The 20,535-nt window shown below is 48.8% G+C and overlaps 1 protein-coding gene across 3 annotated transcripts in view; it reads left to right on the top strand.

Moving 5' to 3' along the window:
* The window catches only part of MPHOSPH8 (M-phase phosphoprotein 8), a 620,343-nt gene that overhangs the window by 558,689 nt on the left and 41,119 nt on the right, over positions 1-20,535 (top strand). For 2 of the 3 annotated variants that reach the window (XM_069639105.1, XM_069639103.1), the window contains one exon: positions 4,501-4,584. In XM_069639105.1, the coding sequence (XP_069495206.1) occupies positions 4,501-4,584 (84 nt within the window). Of the gene's footprint in view, positions 1-4,500; positions 4,594-20,535 lie in introns of those variants that run through there. The other variant, XM_069639104.1, reaches the window with a different exon arrangement.

Here is a 20,535-nt window from a genome sequence, read left to right as displayed (position 1 = left end):
AACCCACAACCCCTGCGAATCGAGGACTGCGGCTGACGGCGGGAAAAGCTAGCTAACGACCTGCCAAGTCTTGGGAACAATCAGAGTAATGGGGTAAGTTACAGGGGTAAACTCCCAAGTCTATGGGCTTCCAATAACCTTCTAACAATATTGTCTCTGCCATTGCTTGCTTGCGCAAGACTTATGAAAGTTGGGGCTACTTCTATTAGCTAGTTTAACTTGTTCTGACAACTGGAAACCTTCACTGGAACCCAGAGACCCTACCTGCATTTTTTCCGGCCTTACAGAATCTGTGGAACTTTACCTGAACTATTGGGCAAAAGGCCCCAGACAACTTGGTGCTGGACTTTTGTTAGTTGGGGATCATTCTCTGTGGACCTAAAGTGCATAAAATAATCTTACCTTTCCTTTGCAGGAGTTTGTGATGTATATTATGCCCTCTGATAAGTGAATGTTTAAATGTAATCTATGTTGCTACTGTTGTATATAGTGTGTTTGGCCAATAAATGATGATTGTATTTTTATACATCCTGTCTAAGTGTTATCTATGATTGTGTGAACTCTCTGTGGACGCTTTACAAGCTCACCACCTCTGAAGAACTTAGCCCAGACCACCTGTCACTGCTGCCTGAACTGGTTTGGCTGCAGCTCACCAGAGTTGTTGGCCTTCTATACATCAGTCCACCAGGCCAGATTATATAAAATCAGTCCGAACACTCACTGACTCGGCTCATCAGTTGATGCACCTTGCTACTTGCTGCTCCTGGCTTGCCACTTGCCACCATTTCGCGAGCTGTGGCGACACCTTTGTACTGCAACAGGTGATGCAGCTAGGTGCCGGACGGAGCCTGCCTTAAAGGTGCAGAGGTAATTTTCACAGTAAGCACTCCAGTATCGATTCTCCAGCAATCTTCTGGCATTTTAACAAGTAAATGCATACTGCTTCAAGTAGAGTCCTCCACCAACACCACTGACGACGCTTACCTACATCTAGGGAGGTTTTTCACTTTGCTGGATCTTTGCTCTTTATGCTGCACACTGCTCACCAGCTCAGCTCATAGATTTCACCACAATTAATATAAAAATAAAATACCCCCAAAGCTTCTCTCCGAGCTGCCGCTGAACTTGCACAGGACTGTAGTGCGACTGTACTAGCAGCTGTGCTTCTGATTTATACTAATACCAGCAGTATCCTGTGGGGTGCTGATTGCCCTCGCCACCTTTCCCGCTGACTGAGCACTCCCCACACAGCTAACCTACCACTCCCGCCCTACACTCCTGCTTCCCCCTTACAGCCTCACTCACTAGGTTTTGCAGAGTTGCACAGGCCAAGCAGAACACCCAGTGACGTGAGCAGAGCTGTCGGGAGCGCCCTAAGAAAGCGATCAGGAGAGCCATAAGTGAGTGTTACCTTGCATGCTACTGTGTTCTGTCCTCTCCAGGTGCCTGTTCCAGGCTCACAGACTAACTGCTTACTGCTAACTGGAGGCTGATTGCTGCACACTGCTGTGCACGTTCCTGCACTATGCTCCTCACTACTTTGCAAACGGAGTGAGCGTGAGCTGGGAAGCAGCAAAGAACGTAAGCCACACCCCTCTGGATGTGCTTGCGTTCTGCTCACAGAGCTCATAATCAAAACATTGAAGGATCTCTTGCAGCACCTTAAGTTCTATCAACCAAGAGTTAGATTGGCGATATCTGGGCTTCACGGGAGCCTGTCGAAAGGAGCTTGACACCAAGAGTTTTTTCAGAGGTGCTAGGTGGGGTGGTGGCAAGGGCCCAGCGAGTTGGACAACAACCTCTGACTGGATTTAGCTGTCTGGGGAGCAAACACAAGGACTTCGATTTGTTCTACATTAAGCTTCAACCATTTGGATGCCATCCAGTTTCCTATAGCCGACAAGCAACCTCTCAGCTTACTGGAAGGTTCAGTTGAAGGTGAATCGAGGCGAAACACCAGTTGTGTCTGCATAGGTATAAATGTGTACCCCAAACTTGGAGATGAGATCAGCCAGTGGACGCGCATAACATTTTTGTCGAAGACCTTGGCCAGCAGGTTATTTACAGTCCCTCTCTCCCACTACCCCACTTGATCCATCGGGATAAAAATTGTTTTATGCCAGGAAGGTCGCCTCTTCTGAATCTGCATCAGCATTTTGGTGTGGTTACCTCAGTGGAATGGTTGCCCTGTCAAAACCATGCAATTCTATCACTAGACTCCTAGAAAGCCTTTGACTCAATTGACTGGAGATACCTATTGGCAGTTCCCGCTAGGCTGGGTTTTGGCCTTGTCTCATCAGATGGGTGAAGCTGCTCAGTCTCCAACAGGGTGATTAAAGGTGAGCAGGTGTCTTTCAAATCCTTTTTTGCTGCAGCGGGAACAAGGCTGGGATGCCCCCTATCCCCATTTTTATTTACACTTCTGAATGAGCCATTGACAGAGAAGCGATAGCTTATTCAGATTCCATGAATGGCCAGGTGGCCACTTGGATATGATTTCCCTGTTAGCACATACTCTCCCCCATGACCAATCTGGAGACATTGAGGGATGGAGAATTATGCCACAAGTTTAGTGCTTATAGCGGCTTAAAAGTCAGTCGGGGTAGATCCGTTTTGAGCTCTCGGGGGGGGGGGGGGGGGGAGGGGTGGTGGGGGACAGGAAAGACAGGAGCCATGGTGATGGCTAGAACTCACAAGGGAGCTTTTTAAGTAACTGGGTATTATGATCACCAGGTCAAGCAAAAAATAAAAATAACGTTTTGAACTGTGACCCTGCAGTTTCTGTTTTTTTCAGGGATGTCAAAAGATGGACTGACCTCCTGCTATCGCTATTAGGCAAAGGTGTGCTTTTTAAAATGATGGCGTTTCCTAAATTTCTAAGTGTCACACTGCCCACACCTTATGGAATCCTAGTTGGTTTGCACCAGACAGAGGGCTGAGAAGAATGCTCTGGGGCTACGCTACACCTAGGAATAGCCTTGAAACACTGAGCTCCATCTGGGAAGGAGGATTGAACCTCCTAAATTTGTGGAAATATTTCTGTGCCAGCCAGCTGGTGGCAGCTAACAACTAGTTCTTTTTAGCGGACGGTGATCCAGCTATTAGTCTCAAGAAATGGAAGATGGGATCCTGTATAGAAAGATGTCTCTGAACGAATTCCTGCGTACATGGTGGGTGGTTGTTACTGGATTTCATGTATACCCTGATGGACATAAGATAGCAAGAGGGTGGCAATAGATCAACCCCTATGGAGTAAAAGGTTGAGCCCCTAAACTCAAAATGGTCCAGGGGCGCCCGGGTTGGATGGAAAAGAGTACAGATAGTGGTAGAGATGCCTTTTTAGGACCTTATAAACACCTTTGGGGTGAACAAAACGATGTTTGAGGGAAGCACCGATCGTCCCCAAGAATCTCCATTGCCAAGACAAACCGCAAATGATCCTATAAATGGCTAGCCAGTGCCACAACAAAACCACTGCTTAAACTAAGTGAAAGGTGGGAGAGGGGTCTAGGCCCTTTGGACAACATAGACTGGGGGGGAGGTGGGGTCAGCAAACAAGATAACCAATGACTTGAGACTTGGGGCAGTTCAATACATGAGATTTCCCAGGGTGTACTACACCCCACAGGTACTTTATAGAATGGGAAGAATGACGCTTACGTAAGTGCAAGACCAAGGTGGGGACGCATTATCACATGGTCTGGTCTTTCCCCAGACTACATGCCTACTGGGAGGGAGTGCTGGAAGTTTTGAATACCATAGTACATGATAAACTAGAATTGGACCCCTTGGTGTGCGTGTTTTGTGTATGGGTTGACTCGTCCCTCATGGCGCAGAAAGTCATTATCAAATCAAGCACGGTTGTTTGGGTGGTGACATTCCCTCACTGTATGTATATTTGGGAAGAATGGATGTATAGATTTGTAGATGTATGGGCTTGGAAAACCGGGTATACAAGAGTAGGGGGGGGGGCAAAAAAAAGGAACATATGGGGGAAATGGATTGCATTAATGGAGATCCTTGGCACCCAGAAAGAGTGCAGCTGGGTGAGGGTGATGGCTGAAGGATGTGAAGTTACCTGTGCCAGATGTTTTGGGATCAGTATCAAGGTAGGAAAGGGGTACAGGATGGGGTTGGGGGAATGAGAATAATTTTTTGGAGGTGGTTAATTACGGATTTGCTTTGTATCCAGTTATACTGCGATGGATGCCAATTAATTACCATGTTTTGTTAATAACATTACATTATCAAAAAATGAAAGGAGGCTTTGGAGGGGCAACGGTGCTGAACATGGTTATATCACAGAAGGCTTGATTTTATTTTGTCTTGCAAGTGAATATAGTAAAAGCTAAATACAATGAAGGGACTCTTTCTGCCACCATTGAAATACATTGTAAGTCACTGCGCTGCATTTGAACAGTTGTACTACTCCATGCCAGCTAAGTTTTAACGTTAGAAATGTTAGTTTAGTGAAGTTAAACATCAACTTTTGTCTTTCAGGATAGCCACTTTATTTATTCCTTTAATCCTGTAAGCGGCATGAATAAACTTTTCATCCGATTAATTGACTCTCCAACTGCCAAGGTGAGATGAATACATGTTTATAAGGAAAGTTGATTTCATTTTCTACAGTTTATATTTAATGTTTAAAATGTTTATCTACCCCTTCATCTTGCCTTCTCGTGCAAGAAGGTGGTTTTCGCGGTTCTACGTGATTTCGCCGACCTATTTTTGGTTGTGGTACTTTTCATCGCTGGATTTTACATCTCCAAAACCCCTTTTTTTTTTTTTTTTTTTTAATAATGGGGGGGGGGGGGGGAGTTCCACCCCCAAGAACCCCCTCCCTTACTATTATAATAATGCCCCAATAAAACACCCCCCAAAATAAAAAAAATGGGATTTCTGGCGATGTAAAATCCAGCGATGAAAAGTACCACGACCAAAAATAGGTCAGCAAAATGCGTGTATACCGTTTTTGCTCAGAATGGTTACCTCATTCATTATTGGCAACCACATTGCAGAAATTTGTGTGAAACTGAGATAGGCTACCTACCTATGCTGTTTGCAGGCATCCCAGGAAGAAGTGCACCTTTTGGAGCAATATACTACAAAAACAGTTAAACCTGCTAGCTCGTCTCTTTCCAAGGTGTGGAATAGGTGCGTTTCCTTTTTTGGGATTCAGTGAAAACAGGAAATGTCTTTGCATGTGCTCACCTTCCCATAAATCTAGAGCTTCGCCTAATTCAGATTGCTGTCCGCACATTTTCAATGTAACACATCTTATGAAGGTTCGAGTTCAAGTGATGTATTTTGTGCCACACATTTATTTTTTCTTACACTGACGCACATAATTATATTATGGGCAATTTGTACATGAAAGCATTCTCTTAAAAGTAAAGATGAGCAGAAAAGGCATGTTCACACTACTCGTTCATTAGTCCTAGTTGGAGCTGCTCGGGTGCAATAGGCTGGGTGTTGAGTCTCCGCTCACAGCTTGCCAAGGACAAATCCATAGGAACTAGTGTTACGATGGATTTCTAGAATGTGGTCTGATGGACAGATTTTAGGAGGCCACCCTAGTTCGGGTGAAGGGGTTGCTCTGAGAGGTTTGCCAAAACCCAATTCAGGTACTGTGGAGAGAAGTCCAGGCTTATTCGCAGGAGAGTGTGAGTGGGTTCAGGCGCCCTCAAGGGGTTTATACAGTACAGCACACAGTAATTAAATTTAGACAGTCATGTACAAAAATAGTTATTATAGGCCTTCTCAACACACTGGAAACTGAATCTAACATGCAGTTTTATTGCACAACACTCAGATACAAATATATAGTCACAATTGGTTGAAATATACATCAAGTAGTTTGCAAAAGCATGTAAGTATTTTATATGCACTAAATGATGGAACCAGATAAGAAGACAATAACTTAACTTAAAGAAGTACAAACCCTAAGGATGAATGAGGCCTTGTGCCCAAAAGTCACAGGAGCCACAATGTTTCTCAGCGGACTGAAGTCTCTGTAGGTCGGTTTCAATGGGATTGTGGTGTTGATAGTTTAAAAGTTCTACAACCGCAGGGCATGGCCTGGCGGGTGCCTGATGGAGTCCTAGACCCTGTGCACTGCTGAGCCTTGTTGTGGCATGAGCAGCTTCATGATGTCCCAACATTAATCTGCCCCCTAAAACTAACAGGTCCCATGTTGTTGGACCCTTGTGCAGGCGTGGTATGATTTCGGCAGTGCCAGAGCGCAAGAGACTGCAGTTGTTGGGGTTCCTTGTTTGAGCGCATCGGCTCCGGGAAAGATGGCTCTGTCCCGCTAACTGCAGGAAAGTAGTGCAGTGGCCCTGGGCAACTCGCACTGGTAGTGGAGGAGGAGCTGAGCTGTGAGACAGGAGTCGCCGGGCTTGGCTGGCCCTTACCCGCTAATCGGGTGGGGTGCAGGCAAGGCGGCCCCATTGCTGAGACGGCGGCAGATGCTGCGGTCGTATCAGGTGGGTTGGGGAGTCGTAGTGTGGTGGGCTTCCGTTGTAACGGGCGGAGGACCTCTCCTTGCGCTCCTGGTGGTGTAGCGCAGCCCGCGATAGACCTCCAGCACCCCCTCTCACCCCCCACCATCCGCCTAGGACTTGCTGAGGTTTGCGGAGCAGTGAGCCTTTGCCTGCCCGGTAACTGCGCTTAGTATTGTTTCCTTGCTGGCAGCTGCAACAGAACTTGTTATAATCGGTGTGTGATTCCTGTCAGCAGGTCCCCTGCAATTTGCCTGAGAGGATGCACCCTTGCAATTGCCACTTTCCAGCTTTTTAATTTATATCCTGCTGCTGGATGCAGTGTCACCTGCCTCAGCTCCGAGACTAACTGTGCTTTGGGCTGGATCCAGCCCCCCCTTATTCCTACTGGATACAAGTGCATAATTGTACTCTAACGATTGTTTTTTTCGGTGCTTCTATGGCTGCATTTAACTTTTGATTGCAGAGTACGGAGCCCTCCCCAGTTGATAATTACCCTAATGCCTTCCTTTCATCAGCTTTTTGCTTATACCCTGGGTGGACTGAGTGGCTCTTCTTGAAGCAGGAGTGGTTGCTTCCAGCACCCATCTGAAAATCAAGTCCAACAAATCCAAAGAAAAATCGACCGCCTCGATTAAGGACTTACTGCAGTCAACCAGACCAGCCACATCTGGAGCGGGGAAGTATGGCACCACCTTCTGAGTTGGACCTTGATTTTCAGCCAGTTACCAAGGGCAACATTGCACAGCTTTCAAAGGTTAATTCCAGGAGCTGTCCCATAATGTCCTGCCTGCAGAGCATCGCCTGAATGATTATGAGACTGCATTCTGTGATCAGGCTAATTCCTAGGACCAGCCAGAACAGCAGCTTGGTGTGCTTGAAAGGCACAGAGCAGTGACGGCTGGAGGACTCAGAGAATCGCTCCCTAAGGAATAATTTCTGCATGAGGGCAGTCCCACAGGAAATCCTGGACCGAGATCTCGAGTCGTATGTGAAAGACCGTTTTTGCCAGATCCTGGGAGAACAACAAGTTAACCTGATATAGGATTGCACACACAGTTTACTTGAACTTCCAGCAGCGCCGGAATCTCCCCCCGGATGTCTTCTCATTCATTTTTTTTTGCGCCAAGAAGCTCATTTTTCAAAAAAGCCAGAGCTCAGCACATTACATTCAGAGGAGTTGAACTGCAAAAGAGGGCGCTAGAGAGCCATCCAAGATGGCCGCTTCCTAAGAGAGCTCCGTAGGGCTCTAATGAATCCTGTTCCATCGCTGCTCCCGCGATTACCGAACCAGTCCAGTTTGCCGCTGGGTGCATTGGCAAAACCCCGCAGATTATTTTGAACTAACTCTCGTCTGGCAAGCAACCTGATCACCGGCTGCGCCTCTTTGAGCCTGAGGCCTACCAGCAGGCGCCCGCGCTGCGCAACGAGGCGACGTTCGACAGGAGCGAACACTGAGCCGCTCAACAACGCGGGTAGACGTAGGCGAGACGGCGCCATAGAGACCGAGCGGTCTCCGTCCCCGCAGCGGCCCGGTGGAAGTCCTACGACGAGAGGGCCGGCAACGCCGACAGCCCGCACGGGCCCAGGTAGGAGCGCACGGAACTGCTGGGCTGCAAGACAGAGCGGCACCACCTCCCCCGCCCCCGATTGAGCCCCCTCCCGAGCACGACCCAGAAGCCGAGACACCGCGACGTGGGTACGAACCCTCTGCCTCGCAGATCTCCAACTACCATCAGCTCAAGAAACCGGCAGCCACAGCGCTCGGGCGGCCGATCCCGGGGACGCGGCCCACTGGAACGGCGGAAGCGAAGAAGGGAGACCTGATCGCGGACACAGCTTTCCTCACGATTGCCAGTTCCAAATCCTCTGAGTCTACGGCCACACTCCATCCACCCGGCGGCGTTCAGTCTCCTTGACCCCGAGGCGCCCATCCTTGCCCTACCCGAGCAAAACGCCCATCACAAACATCCACACAAGCCATCATGGGGAAAATGGACAAAACCCAAAAGAAGCTGCACTTCGAACCTAAATCGCAGCATAGACCCACGACCAGCAGCGGACCCGAATCCCCTGTACGAGAGGCAGCATTACCGGAGGTACAGACACCTCATCAGGACATCAGAGAGATCCTGATGGATCTGAAGGCAGGTATCAACAGCCTGGGGTGCAAGCTAGACACCTTGTCGACCAAAGTGGACCAGTTACAACACAGACTCGACAAACATGCGGACAGGCTCGACAGTGTAGAGCAGCGGGTGTCCGACCTGGACGATGGGTCGGCGGCATTGACCTCCCAAGTCTCACTACTTGAAACACAGATGAAGACCGTGATCGCCAAAAACGAAGACTTGGAGGGTCGTTCTCGTAGAAATAACATCAGAATTATAGGAGTGAGAGAACGACAACTCCCGGGCAAAATGGAAGACTTTGTGGAACAAATGTGCGTCACGCTCGTGGGCAAAGAGTCACTGTCCCAGCTGTTCATTGTAGAAAGAGCACACAGAATCCCGAATGCTAGACCAATACCGGGCGCACACCCAAGACCAATAATTGCCAGACTGCTAAATTATAAGGATCGCAATGCGATACTACATGCAGCCAGAACTAAGGGGGGGAACTACAGTATGACGGAGACCTGATCCAATTCTTCCCCGACTTTTCCCAAGCAGTACAGCTACAGAGAAGATCCTATACGTCTGTCAAGCGCCACCTGCAGGACAATCGAATTGTATACTCCATGCTATACCCAGCGAAACTTCGCATTCAGCACGCCGGGAAAACACAATTCTTTAATTCCCCAGAGGAGGCCAGTGACTTTCTCGACCGGGCCGGATGCAGACCCAGCGGAAACAACCCGAGGCCCAGACGCGAGGACCGTGCGAGACGTAACCTCCCGCCATAAAACACCTCGAACAAGGGAGGCCGGAACCAACGTGTCTCACCCTCCGGGCAAGATGGTGACCGCGGGAACGATCTCATGTCGCCAAAGGAAGCCCGGCATCTTCTTGGAGGGCTACTAACGCCCCTAGCACAGCAATGTTTACAGTTAAGTTTTCAAGGGAGGGAACTATGTGGGCCAGTTGGGGGTTGCCCATGCAAGGGAGGATCTTTGGTTCGACGCGAGCACCCTGCTCGCCCCGCTCTAACCTCACATCGCCAGCGAAGCATGGCCCCGAGGGCCGGAATCTCGAACTCCTGTCCAGCTCCAGTGGCCCTTGCCGCCCGCCGCACCGCCACATCCCATCGAGAAAAAAACTTGCCTGGCCCCCCAGATGACAACACCAATGCTTAGAATAGCCACCTGGAACATACGAGGTGGCAACCAACCGGCGAAGAACAGAAGAATCTTCCAATATTCACGCAGACATAACGTCAATATCGTTATGCTCCAGGAAACACATCTCCTACCCGCAGCAGAATCTCAATGGGCCAGAGCCTGGGGCTGCCATAGATACTTCTCATCGTATTCGTCCTTTGCTAGAGGGGTCGCCATCTTAATTGATAGAGATCAAACTTCAGTTTCATTGAGACCCAGAAAGATTCCGAGGGTAGAGCCCTGTTAGTAAGGGGAATAGTTGCCGGGAGAGAAATTGTGCTGGTAAATTCATACGGCCCAAATACGGACAGCCACGACAACTTCAACTGGGTGATGTCCCAACTTGGGAAGATTAACGCTGAAACCATCATCTGGGGGGCGGATCTCAACACACCTATGGACCCAGCGCTGGACAAAAACCATAACACAACCAGAAACCCGTCCAAGGCAAGCGCCCAAGTCCGCGAGATATGCCGATCATTTGGCTTGATCGACACATGGCGACTCCATAATCAAGATGCAAGAGACTACACATTCCACTCATCAGTTCATAACACCAGCTCCCGAATTGATTACATCATGGCGTCCTCTCACTGCCCATTTTCGTGGGGAACGAGCCAAATCTGGCCGCGTACATACTCGGATCACTCGATGGTAACACTGGATGTCTCGTTTACAGGGGCAACAGTCCCGGGCCTACACTGGAGGTTCAAGCCTGGGTCGTTGTCCGACACTATTTTTGCGGAAGAACTCAGACAAGAAATTGCGCCGTTTATAGAGATAAACCAGGGCACAGTGAACTCGGCCGGCACCTTCTGGGAGACGCCGAAATGCTTTGTACGAGGAATCTGTCTCGCCAAAGAGAACGGTTTGCTGAAGTCGATCCGTAGAGAGCTGTCGGACAGTGAGCGTCGACTCAAGGAGCTGGAACTCAGTGCCAACCCTATTCAGAACCCCCGGGTTCAAGCGGAGCTGAAGAAGGAACTTCAAAAATTCAGAGAGACAGCCGAAAGAGAACTGAAATTCCTGAGTCGCAAACACCAAACCCGACAATACGGAGAGGGCCAGAAACCGGGAGCACTGCTTGCTCGCCTCTCATCGATAGACAGAATCCCAACCCGTGTAGAATGCATCAAAAACACACACGGTCAGAGGGTTTACTCTGAAAAGGACATCGCCACGACTTTCCGTGACTTTTATCAAGATCTGTACAGTTCCAGGGGCGGATCAGACCCCTTCTCCACGCAGGAGTACCTGGACGATACTGAACTGTACTGGGTGGACCCAGCCCTGCGGGAACCTTTGAATGCCCCGATAACCGCAGAGGAAATTGTAGAGGCGATAAAATCTCTCCCGAATTCTAAAGCACCAGGTCCCGACGGTCTTACGGGGGAGTTTTACAAGGCACATGCAGTCACCCTCGCCCCCATTCTGTTAAGTGTTTATGAGGAATCGATCGAGAGAGGCTACCTCCCCCCCACACTCCGCGAGGCTAACATAATAGTGCTACATAAAAACGGCAAACCAATCGATGAGTGTGCATCATACAGGCCAATTTCACTAATTAATCTCGACAATAAGATCCTTGCAAAAATATTAGCCTCTAGACTCCTACCCCTCATGCCAGCCCTAGTATTAGGAGACCAGGCCGGATTCTTCCCGGGCCGCAGCACCACATACGGAATCAGACGCCTGTTCGGTGTCATTGAGGCCTTAGATCCGACCCAGCAGGCGATAGCAGTATTCTTGGACGCCGAGAAAGCGTTTGACTCGGTGGAATGGCCATATATGCTAGCGACACTGAGACAGATGGGCTTCGGCAAGTTTTTCATCAGGCTGGTATCCCTACTGTACAACGACCCCCGGTCATATGTCATGATGGGTAACTCTAGGTCCCCCAGCCTAACGCTGGAGCATGGTACGAGACAGGGTTGTCCACTCTCCGCCTTGATTTTCGCACTAATTATGGAACCCCTGGCATCGAGACTGCGGGAATTCCAAATACATAGAGGCCTTAAACTGGGCCCCCATAAACTAATCGTCTCCCTTTACGCCGACGACGTTGCATTATTCATTAGGGACCCCAGGGAGAACTTGAATCCGATAATGAGGGAAGTCATACGATTTGGACATATATCCGGGCTGAAAATTAACCACTCCAAGTCAGTGATACTCCCGCTGACCCCCAACACAGTGGAATTCATTGACTATGGCTTCAAATGGGAAAATAGGGGGGTACGCTACTTGGGTATATACATGTCGCGAAATCACCACGAGATTTACAAAGATAACTACTTATCCACGCTCGGCTCCGTCCAGGACAGGGTACAGAGGTGGAAGACTCTGCCGTTGACGCTCTGGGGCAGGGTCTCGTTAACTAAAATGGTTATCCTGCCCAAGCTATTATATCTGTTCGCGAATATCCCATTGCTGCTCCCCAAATCCTTGCTAGTGAAAGTGAAATCCACGGTGCTAGACCTTCTATGGGCAGGGAAACCCGCACGAGTAGCGTACAATACCCTGGTACTACCAACGTCGCAGGGCGGCCTAGCGCTCCCGGACATTGAAAAGTACTACTGGGCGGCACAGGCACACTTTCTGAGCTATTGGTATATGACCCACTTCATCCGTCCACACGTACAGGTGGAACGCGCACTGGCGTCACCTGACCTGCTCAGCGCCGTAGTGATTAGCCAAATCCCGGTCCCGTATAACACATTGAACACGGTCCTGGCAACATACACGATTTGGAAAAAGATGGCCGCCAGGTACGGTGTGAGTATTAGATATTCTCCCCTGCTGCCAGTCAGGTTCATCCCGGGCATCCCACTCACGAATGAAAAAGAATTTTTAACGTGGGCCGACAAAATCAACGTCCACTCCTTTGGCGATATTTTTCCAGACGGTACCTTTCTTACCCCACAAATGGCCAAAGATAGAAGGGGCAATACTTCACTAGACACCTTCATATATTTTAGATTACGCCACACACTACAAAAATTGTTTCCCTCGTTCCCCCAGCAACCACCCACATGGGATCTGTTACATAACACTATTCGGGCGGAGGGAGAGGGGAAGTTGATCTCACTGCTATATAAATCCCTAGTAGTGGACACCTTGTCACCCAACGTTAAAACAAGACAAAAATGGGAATCCGCCCTCCAGGAATCGATAAGCGATGAGGACTGGGCATACATACTGCGTCAGACTCAGAAGGTCGCAGTGAACACACGCTTCAAACATTTTAACTTTGTCCACCAAACATATTACACCCCTGTTAAAAAGAACCGACATCACCCGGAGGCCCCAGCTCAGTGCGAACGCTGTTCAGCAAGACGAGCCGATTTCTTTCACCTAGCCTGGGATTGCCCGGGTGTTCGGCGCTTCTGGGTTCCGACGTTACAAATGATTGCTGACATAATTGGCGTACAGATAGCCCCGCAACCATTAGCACCTCTGCTCGGCCTCACCAAATACTTGCAAACGGCGTCACGCAAGTTGGCAGCTCTCCTGTTGACACTGGCCGGAGGCGAGTCGCCATGGCCTGGAGCAGGGGGCCCCTACCCAGGTTCGAAGAGTGGAAAAGGGACGTAACGTTCTGTCAAGACATAGAGAGTGACTTCATCAGAACCCTCCCGCTACACACGCGCCCTCCTGACATCTGGGGGCCTTACATCACATATCTGCTGAACTGTACAGTCCCGTCTGACCCGGAAGAAACCTAAACCCGGTGCGGGCTACTGGGGCGGGAATAGAGCCACTATGCACTTTTTTCGGTACTCTGTGCCATTCGACATCGAACAAGGAACATTTTGAGGCCTGGAGATGTGGACAATGGGGTGGGGGGAGGGGAATTGTGGTCGAACCTGTTTAGGGGTAATGTTGAGTTCCTTTATGTTCTTTCTTCCTCCTCTCCCCACCCCCTCTTCAGCTGACTTAATCCCTTTCCCACCTTGACTTGATGTTATGTAGATGCGGCTGAATGGCACACCTGTAATTAGAAAATCTCACAAATAAAGTTTTTTAAAAAAAAAAAGAGGAGTTGAACTGCAAATATTTCAGGATCTGGCACAGGGAATAACCCAGAGGCACTGACAGAAGGGCATTCAATACAGATGGGGGTACCCTTTCTGTATTTTGTTTAATTTTGAGGGAATCCAGCACAAATTTACTTCACTGGCTGCAGCGGTGGAGACATTAAAGATCCCCCAGACAAAACTGCAACTCCCAGAAGATACTGATCACACTATCCCTCGTGCTGAGTGATTCAAGCAATGGTTCAGAAAGCGTAGACTAAGAGACCGCAGGAGGCTCTCTATGGATAGACGAGAAAGGAGAGGCTCGGAAGACCCAACTTGATTTTGTGCCTATTTTTGATCAGGTTGGTCTTCTTTCGCTGCGGTGACTGATGGAGTGGGTTGGCTCTTGTTCTGGGATTTGTTTGGGATGCATTTAGGACTAATGCACTGCAGGATTACCTGATATATGGGGGACCTTAAAGTGATCTCACTAAATGTGCCTGGGCTCAAGTCCCCCAGAAAGAGAGCGTTTTAGCCAAACTGGTGGGACTGAAAGCCGATGTCATCCTGTCAGAAGAGACGCATTTATGAAAGGCGTATTGGGCTCGGCTTTGCTCTAAATGGTTCCCTTGCCAATATTTTGCATCATCTCCGACTAATCGAGCAGGTGTTGCCATTCTGTTCCCTCATGCTTTGAATTTCACAGTGGTGAGGTCACTTGGAGCTCTGCAGGGGCGATATTCGGGTTTACATATCGGGATTGGGGACCTTACTTTCTTTTCAGTTTATGGTGCTACTCAGTCGCAAGATGCGTTTTTGCTCCCACACATGGCTCAATTCCAGGTAGGGGAGCTTATTATGGGTGGTACTGAAGATTTCCCAGAATAACCTTTAGAAAAGTCTTGATTCTATTAAAGATACAGAAGCGAGCATTATGATTCTTTCTTTAATGTAACAGTAACGTCAGAAGCTCAGCAGCAAGATTTTAGAAAGACAAACGTTCACAGATAAAACTTGCATATTTGCTGAAATCCTCAAGGAAAATATTTCCAAAATAGTCAAAAGTAGGTTAGCGCTGCTAAGAAAAACCCAATTTCCCAGAGGTCCTTGAAACCATGAACGATATACTATGGCAGAGAAGTACACCCCTCAGGCTGAACAGGAATGGCCGGAGGGCGAAGTGGACTGCCCAGAGCAGGAGTTGGCCCTGGCGGACAGTTTTAAATGAGTCCTAGAGTCATCAGTTGAGACCACCATTTATCTATTTGAATTTTTAAAGCGCTCACACAGCCCGGGGACAACGAGGCGCTGTTACAGGAATATGTCTTAGTTGCGTATTTATAACACACTTAATACCCAGAGGTTTCTAAGCACGGACCCAAGAATCGAGCCTGTGTTGCTTCGTGTCGTCTTGTTTCCAAGGCGAGCACGTTGCCACTGAGCTATCCTCCCTGGACACCATCAAAGGAGCTGTAGGGAACATGCTTGTCCCAATACAACTATGCCTCAATGACATGGTGTCCCCTGGCAATTCTAAGGAGGCCGCTCAGAAGAGGAAGAGCGCTCTGACACGGTGAAGTACACCAGCTCGAAAGAGGACGCATGCCTCTCTGATCCCCTCCCCGCTGTAACCGCCTCCCTCCCCTCTTGAGCCTAGCAGGGCCTGCCACAGGAGCCATTTCTGCTGCCTTCTCAAGGCTTAAGAAAGCCCTTCTCAAAAGGAAGGAGACCCCTTCCGGCCTTAAGTCCCTCTGACCCAGAGGAAGACAAAACCGGTGATGGATCCTCAAGCCCGCAGGACTATCAACAGGGCACGGATGAAGACTATACCCCTCAGACAACTGAGGATGAAGATGTCCATGGGGATAGGAAGCGGCCCAGCACATCTGGGAATGTGGCAGGCTCCATTCTCAAGCAGCTAACGAAAGAGCAGTCCGCTTCAGAACATAGGTTTGTCCCAGAGGACTTGGTTCACAGCAGATCCTCGGACTGGGCTCCGGCATCCAGGGCGACAGACTACATCAAAGACAGGCTGCGTTTAGATAAAGAAGTCTGAGCTAAACTAAGGGCAGAATGCCCCCGCCCAGACATTCAGAGAAAGGTAGCATTCACCCCAGAGCTTGATGCCAAAATGATTAACTTCTTGGGAAAGAACGCCAAGGGCCCTAAAAAACGTATCGATAGAGCCTGGAAGTCCTACCTGGACATGGTCTTAAATAATACAGGTCAGCTTGCCAAAATTCTGGACCTATCTGAAGAAGCCTTGGACACGGTAAAGGCTATTAACCCAGTCACCCTGTCAGGCTGGACCCAACAAACCCTTGGCCTTCTTGGAAATGCGAACTGTGCCACCTCAGAAGAGTGTAGAAAGGGCATACTCCTGAAAATAGACCCTAAGCTGGGGGAGCTTGCCACTACCAAATCGGGTGCTACTGCTCAGGGATTCCGATTTGGCGACCCTTTAGTCAAGGAAATGGCTACATTTGTGGGAACATTCACTGCTCTAGACAAGGCACAAGCCTCAATAAAGAGGGTTTTCTCGACAAAGATTTTTTCTCGGGCCTGATGAGGCAGGGGCCACTCCTCCGGCCGTTATTCCTTGGACACACGGTCCCATCAACATGAGAGCACCATTCCTACTGGTAAAACAGTTCGGATACCTTCTTCCCCTCCAGAGGAAGAGGCTGTGGCTGGAGGAGAGGAGCGGGACAGCCAGCAGAGCCAAATAGTGGTGGGTCTCAGCTGTGTGGCTCCAGCACCGCATGTGTTTATAGGATAGTGCGATTCACGCAAGCATGGGACTCATCAGCAGATGCCTGGGTCAGGGACACTGCAAAGAGTTTCCACATCTACTTCTCCCAACCGGTCCAATCATTGCCGCCCCATTCCTATAGCAATGTCGAGGGTGGACAGCGCAGCGCTAGACGACGAAGTGCCCAGCCTGCAGAGCAAGGGCGCAATCCGCCCATGTAGAGACCAAGGCGGATTCTTCAGCCCCATTTTCCTCACACGCAATAAAGAGAATGTCTGCCCTGTAATTAATCTCCGAGCCCTAAACGACTTTGTTCTCTACCATCACTTCAAGATCGAGGGAATTCACATGCTCTGGGACATCCTCAGGCCCGCCAACTGGCTGGTCTGCTTAGACCTAAAGGGCACCCATCTAGCAGTGCCAATTTGTAACCAACACGTGAAATACTTTGTTTGCCTGAAAGGGTCAGGACTGGGACAGCACGAGCCTGCCCTTCGGGCTCTAATCGGCACCCTGGGTCTTCACCAAGCTCATGCGACCGGTGATCGCCTACCTCAGGGAGAAAGGCATAAGGCTCATCATATACCTGGACGACATTATCATCATGTCCCAGAGCGAAGCCCTAGCAAGAGAGCAGACCCAGGTAGGCATAGCTCTGTTTCACGGCCTAGGATTTCTCATCAACTGAGAAATCGGACCTAGTCCACCTCAAGGCGACTAAATAAATTTCTTGGGCTTTGTAGTGGGCACCCATGACCGCCAGCTCGGACTCCCGTCCTCCAAAGTGCACACTACTCGCCGCAAAATACACAGGCTTCTACAGAAGGAAACTATCGCTTTAAGGGAATTGGCAAAGTGATCGGCCTGTTGTCTTCTTCAATTCAGGACATCTTGACTTGACAGTCTTTCTTACTTGCAGCGTCTAGCCCCGTCACCTAAGGCAAGAACAGAACTGCACTGGTGGCCGACACATGGAAGCCTGGAACGGCAGGATGATCTTCGGATCAGCACCCGACCTAGTTATAGAATCGGACGCAAGCTGCACAGGAACTGGAGATGCATATCAACTGCCTGTAGCTCCTTGCGGTTTCCTTTGCAGTTAGTGGCGGATTGACATTCCCGCCACTGTCAGATAACAGCGACTGGAAACTCTGCAGACAGGTTTCCTTTGCATACAGCGAATATGGGGACTATATCCAAGGACCTCTTCGCCTCTTGCCTCAATGCCAATGTTCTTCAGCTGGAGACCAGACCCAGCAGCATCTGCTGCGCACACCTTCCTCGAGAAGTGGAACGAAGGGATCACTTACGCTTCCCCCCCCCCCCTTCGCCATAGAGGACCCTTGTGAAGGCCCGTTAGGAGCAGGCAGAGCCAGTCCTCATAGCCCCAGTTTAAACCTCCCATTACTTCTGGAACTTTCTTCGCATTTTCCAATCTTACTACCCCAACCTCGGGATCTGCTATCGGGTCAGAGCGGGAAACAGCATCCCCTCCTCCTATGCGGGACCGTGACCCTAGCAGCATGGAGGACTTCAGGGCGAGATGGCGAGCCTTGTATTTCATGCAAGGCTGTCAACCTCATTGAGAGCTGGGCTCCCGCAACATCCAAGAGATACGCAAACCCTTGCGATGCATGGGTGCGCTGGTGCTTGGTAAGAGGGCTTCATCCAGTTTCAGCCACCGCTGGCCTGTTACAACATGCTCTGGGACGTGAATGGCGTTCTCAACCTTTTCCTCTCCTGGCTGCCCAACAAGGAATTATCCCACACAGCTCTCTACGGCAAGCTCACCACTCTGCTGTGCCTAGTGTCTTGCAGGAGAGTCTCTGACATCAGAGCCTTGGATTTAGCAGGCAGGATGTTTTTCCCTCAGATAGAGTGGTCGTTCACATGTCCAGAAGGACTAAATGTCACTCGAGAGCAACCAGCAACCGTAGTGGTAAGTAAGCTTTAAACCAGCATAATGCGAGCATCCGGTCTTGATATAGAATGAAGATTTTCCAGAATAAACTTAAAGTCTTGATTTTATTAAAGACACGGAGGCGGGCATTATCCCACCCTTGCTAACAATTCAGTTGGATACCTGTTGCATTGGCGGGAGGGCATATGGGTATTTAGCCTGTTATTGCTTAATGTGTTTCTCTGTAAAGCATTAAAATTGCTGTTTCACTCTTGTATGAATTTTTTTCCCCTTCCTCAGCTCTAATACAACGGTAGTTTTCTCACTCGGTGACCCATGCGTTTCTTTTCCGGCAGGAAAGTCGGATTAGCCCACTTGAAGTGAGCAAGAGTTTGCCGCAGTGGCGAAAGCTAGCAAGTGGTTTTCACAGCATGGGCTACCGATTTATTCTGAGTTTGCAGCGTCGAAAGTGGAAGTGGAGGAAGAGCTGCAATTATTTGAGGGGCCAGGTGTATGCTGGATTGGCTGGTTATAGGTCACATGTCGGGTGGCCATAGTTCATTGTTTCAAGGACCTCTGGGAAATTGAGTTTTTCTTAGCAGCTCCAACCTACTCTGGACTATTTTGGACATTTCTTCTCTAGGATTTCAGCACCTATGCAAGTTTGGTGTTATCTGTGAACTTTTGTCATGCTAAAATCTTGCTGCTGGGCTTCTGATAATGTTAAATTAAAGAAATAGAAGCAGAATTTGAGCCTCTGGTCTTGACATAGAATTTTAATGTAGTACTTGATGGTGGGTTAGATAGGTCTGGGCTGGCTCGGGGGTCAGTTGCTGCTAGGTCTGAAACACTCAGGCAGGCTATTCATAACATGTTATTGGTGGACATTGTGAGGAAGACATGGTATCAACAGTAGACGCAGACACAATAGATGCAAGTTTCAAAAACCTTTATTTTGCAGTTTTCTGGGATTTGTGAAATTCCTAACTGGCCCTAACTCTACAATGGGAGTAATCTCGACCATAATATAAAACCACAAACAAGTCCAAGTCAGTCTAGTCAACATAAAGGCCTATACTAAGTAAATCTAACCTTGCCCTCCTTCTCAAATAACAAATGTGTAAATGGAATACAAAAAGGAAAAAAATAGTGTCTCAAAAGAAATGTCAGAATGGCTTGGGTAACAACTCCCTTCCCCACGTTCAGAAGCACAGGGTCTCGAGAGTTTCTTAAAAAGGTATATGTGGATGGCACAGTTCTATCCGTCTTGCACACTGGCTTGCTGGTACAATTCAACAGTTCAGGCTTGGCCTTCAAGCTTTTAACAGTCCAATTATTTAGGCGTCCTCCATCTTACCACAAACATAGTTCTTCTCTTGGCTTTCACTTTGCCACTTTCATCACAGGCTTCCCTATGCGGGGCTCGGGCCTGTCTTTCTCTTTCACGTTCAACTCTTCACTTCATCATAGTTCAGTGCAGGCTTCCCTCCGCCGGGTTTGAGCCTGTCTTTTTCTTATACTCTTTCAAAACTGCAAGGATTTTACACTTCAACCTCCTTTTAAACAATTTGAAAATCAACAATCTTCACAACACCAATACTCCTTGTTACTTGTAGTTTTACTTTTGCCCTCTTGGCGATATTGAAAGTTCATATATATTGCTTTTCACTCAATCACTTCTCCTTCGGGATCGTGGTTACTTTCTTCCCTTGGTTTCCATTACTCAGAACATTTCAGAGACTTTCGAATGTGCGATTCTGCTTTGCAGGGCCACTCTGTTACTTTGTATATTTTTTCTCAGCATTCAATCATTGTTCTCTTCATTACGCATTTTATCGGCATACGCGCAACCATCAACTTGTTACATGCCTCTTTTGCTCTTAACTCAAACCAGGCTTTTGTTTGCCTTTTGATAACTCACTGGTTGTGTCAATTAGGCTTCTGTCTTCAATGCTTTTACTGTAAAAGTCAAGGCCGTTACCAACATCTCCTCTGCTCCTCCCTAACTCCATCACTCACCCGGGAAGGTAGCAGGCTGCCTG

This window comes from Ambystoma mexicanum, chromosome 7q (assembly GCF_040938575.1).
Source record: "Ambystoma mexicanum isolate Mex_15411 chromosome 7q, UKY_AmexF1_1, whole genome shotgun sequence".
In the NCBI taxonomy this organism is placed as follows: domain Eukaryota; kingdom Metazoa; phylum Chordata; class Amphibia; order Caudata; family Ambystomatidae; genus Ambystoma; species Ambystoma mexicanum.
The sequence above is the reverse complement of the archived record's forward strand: the minus strand, read 5'-3'. Positions and strand labels throughout refer to the sequence as shown.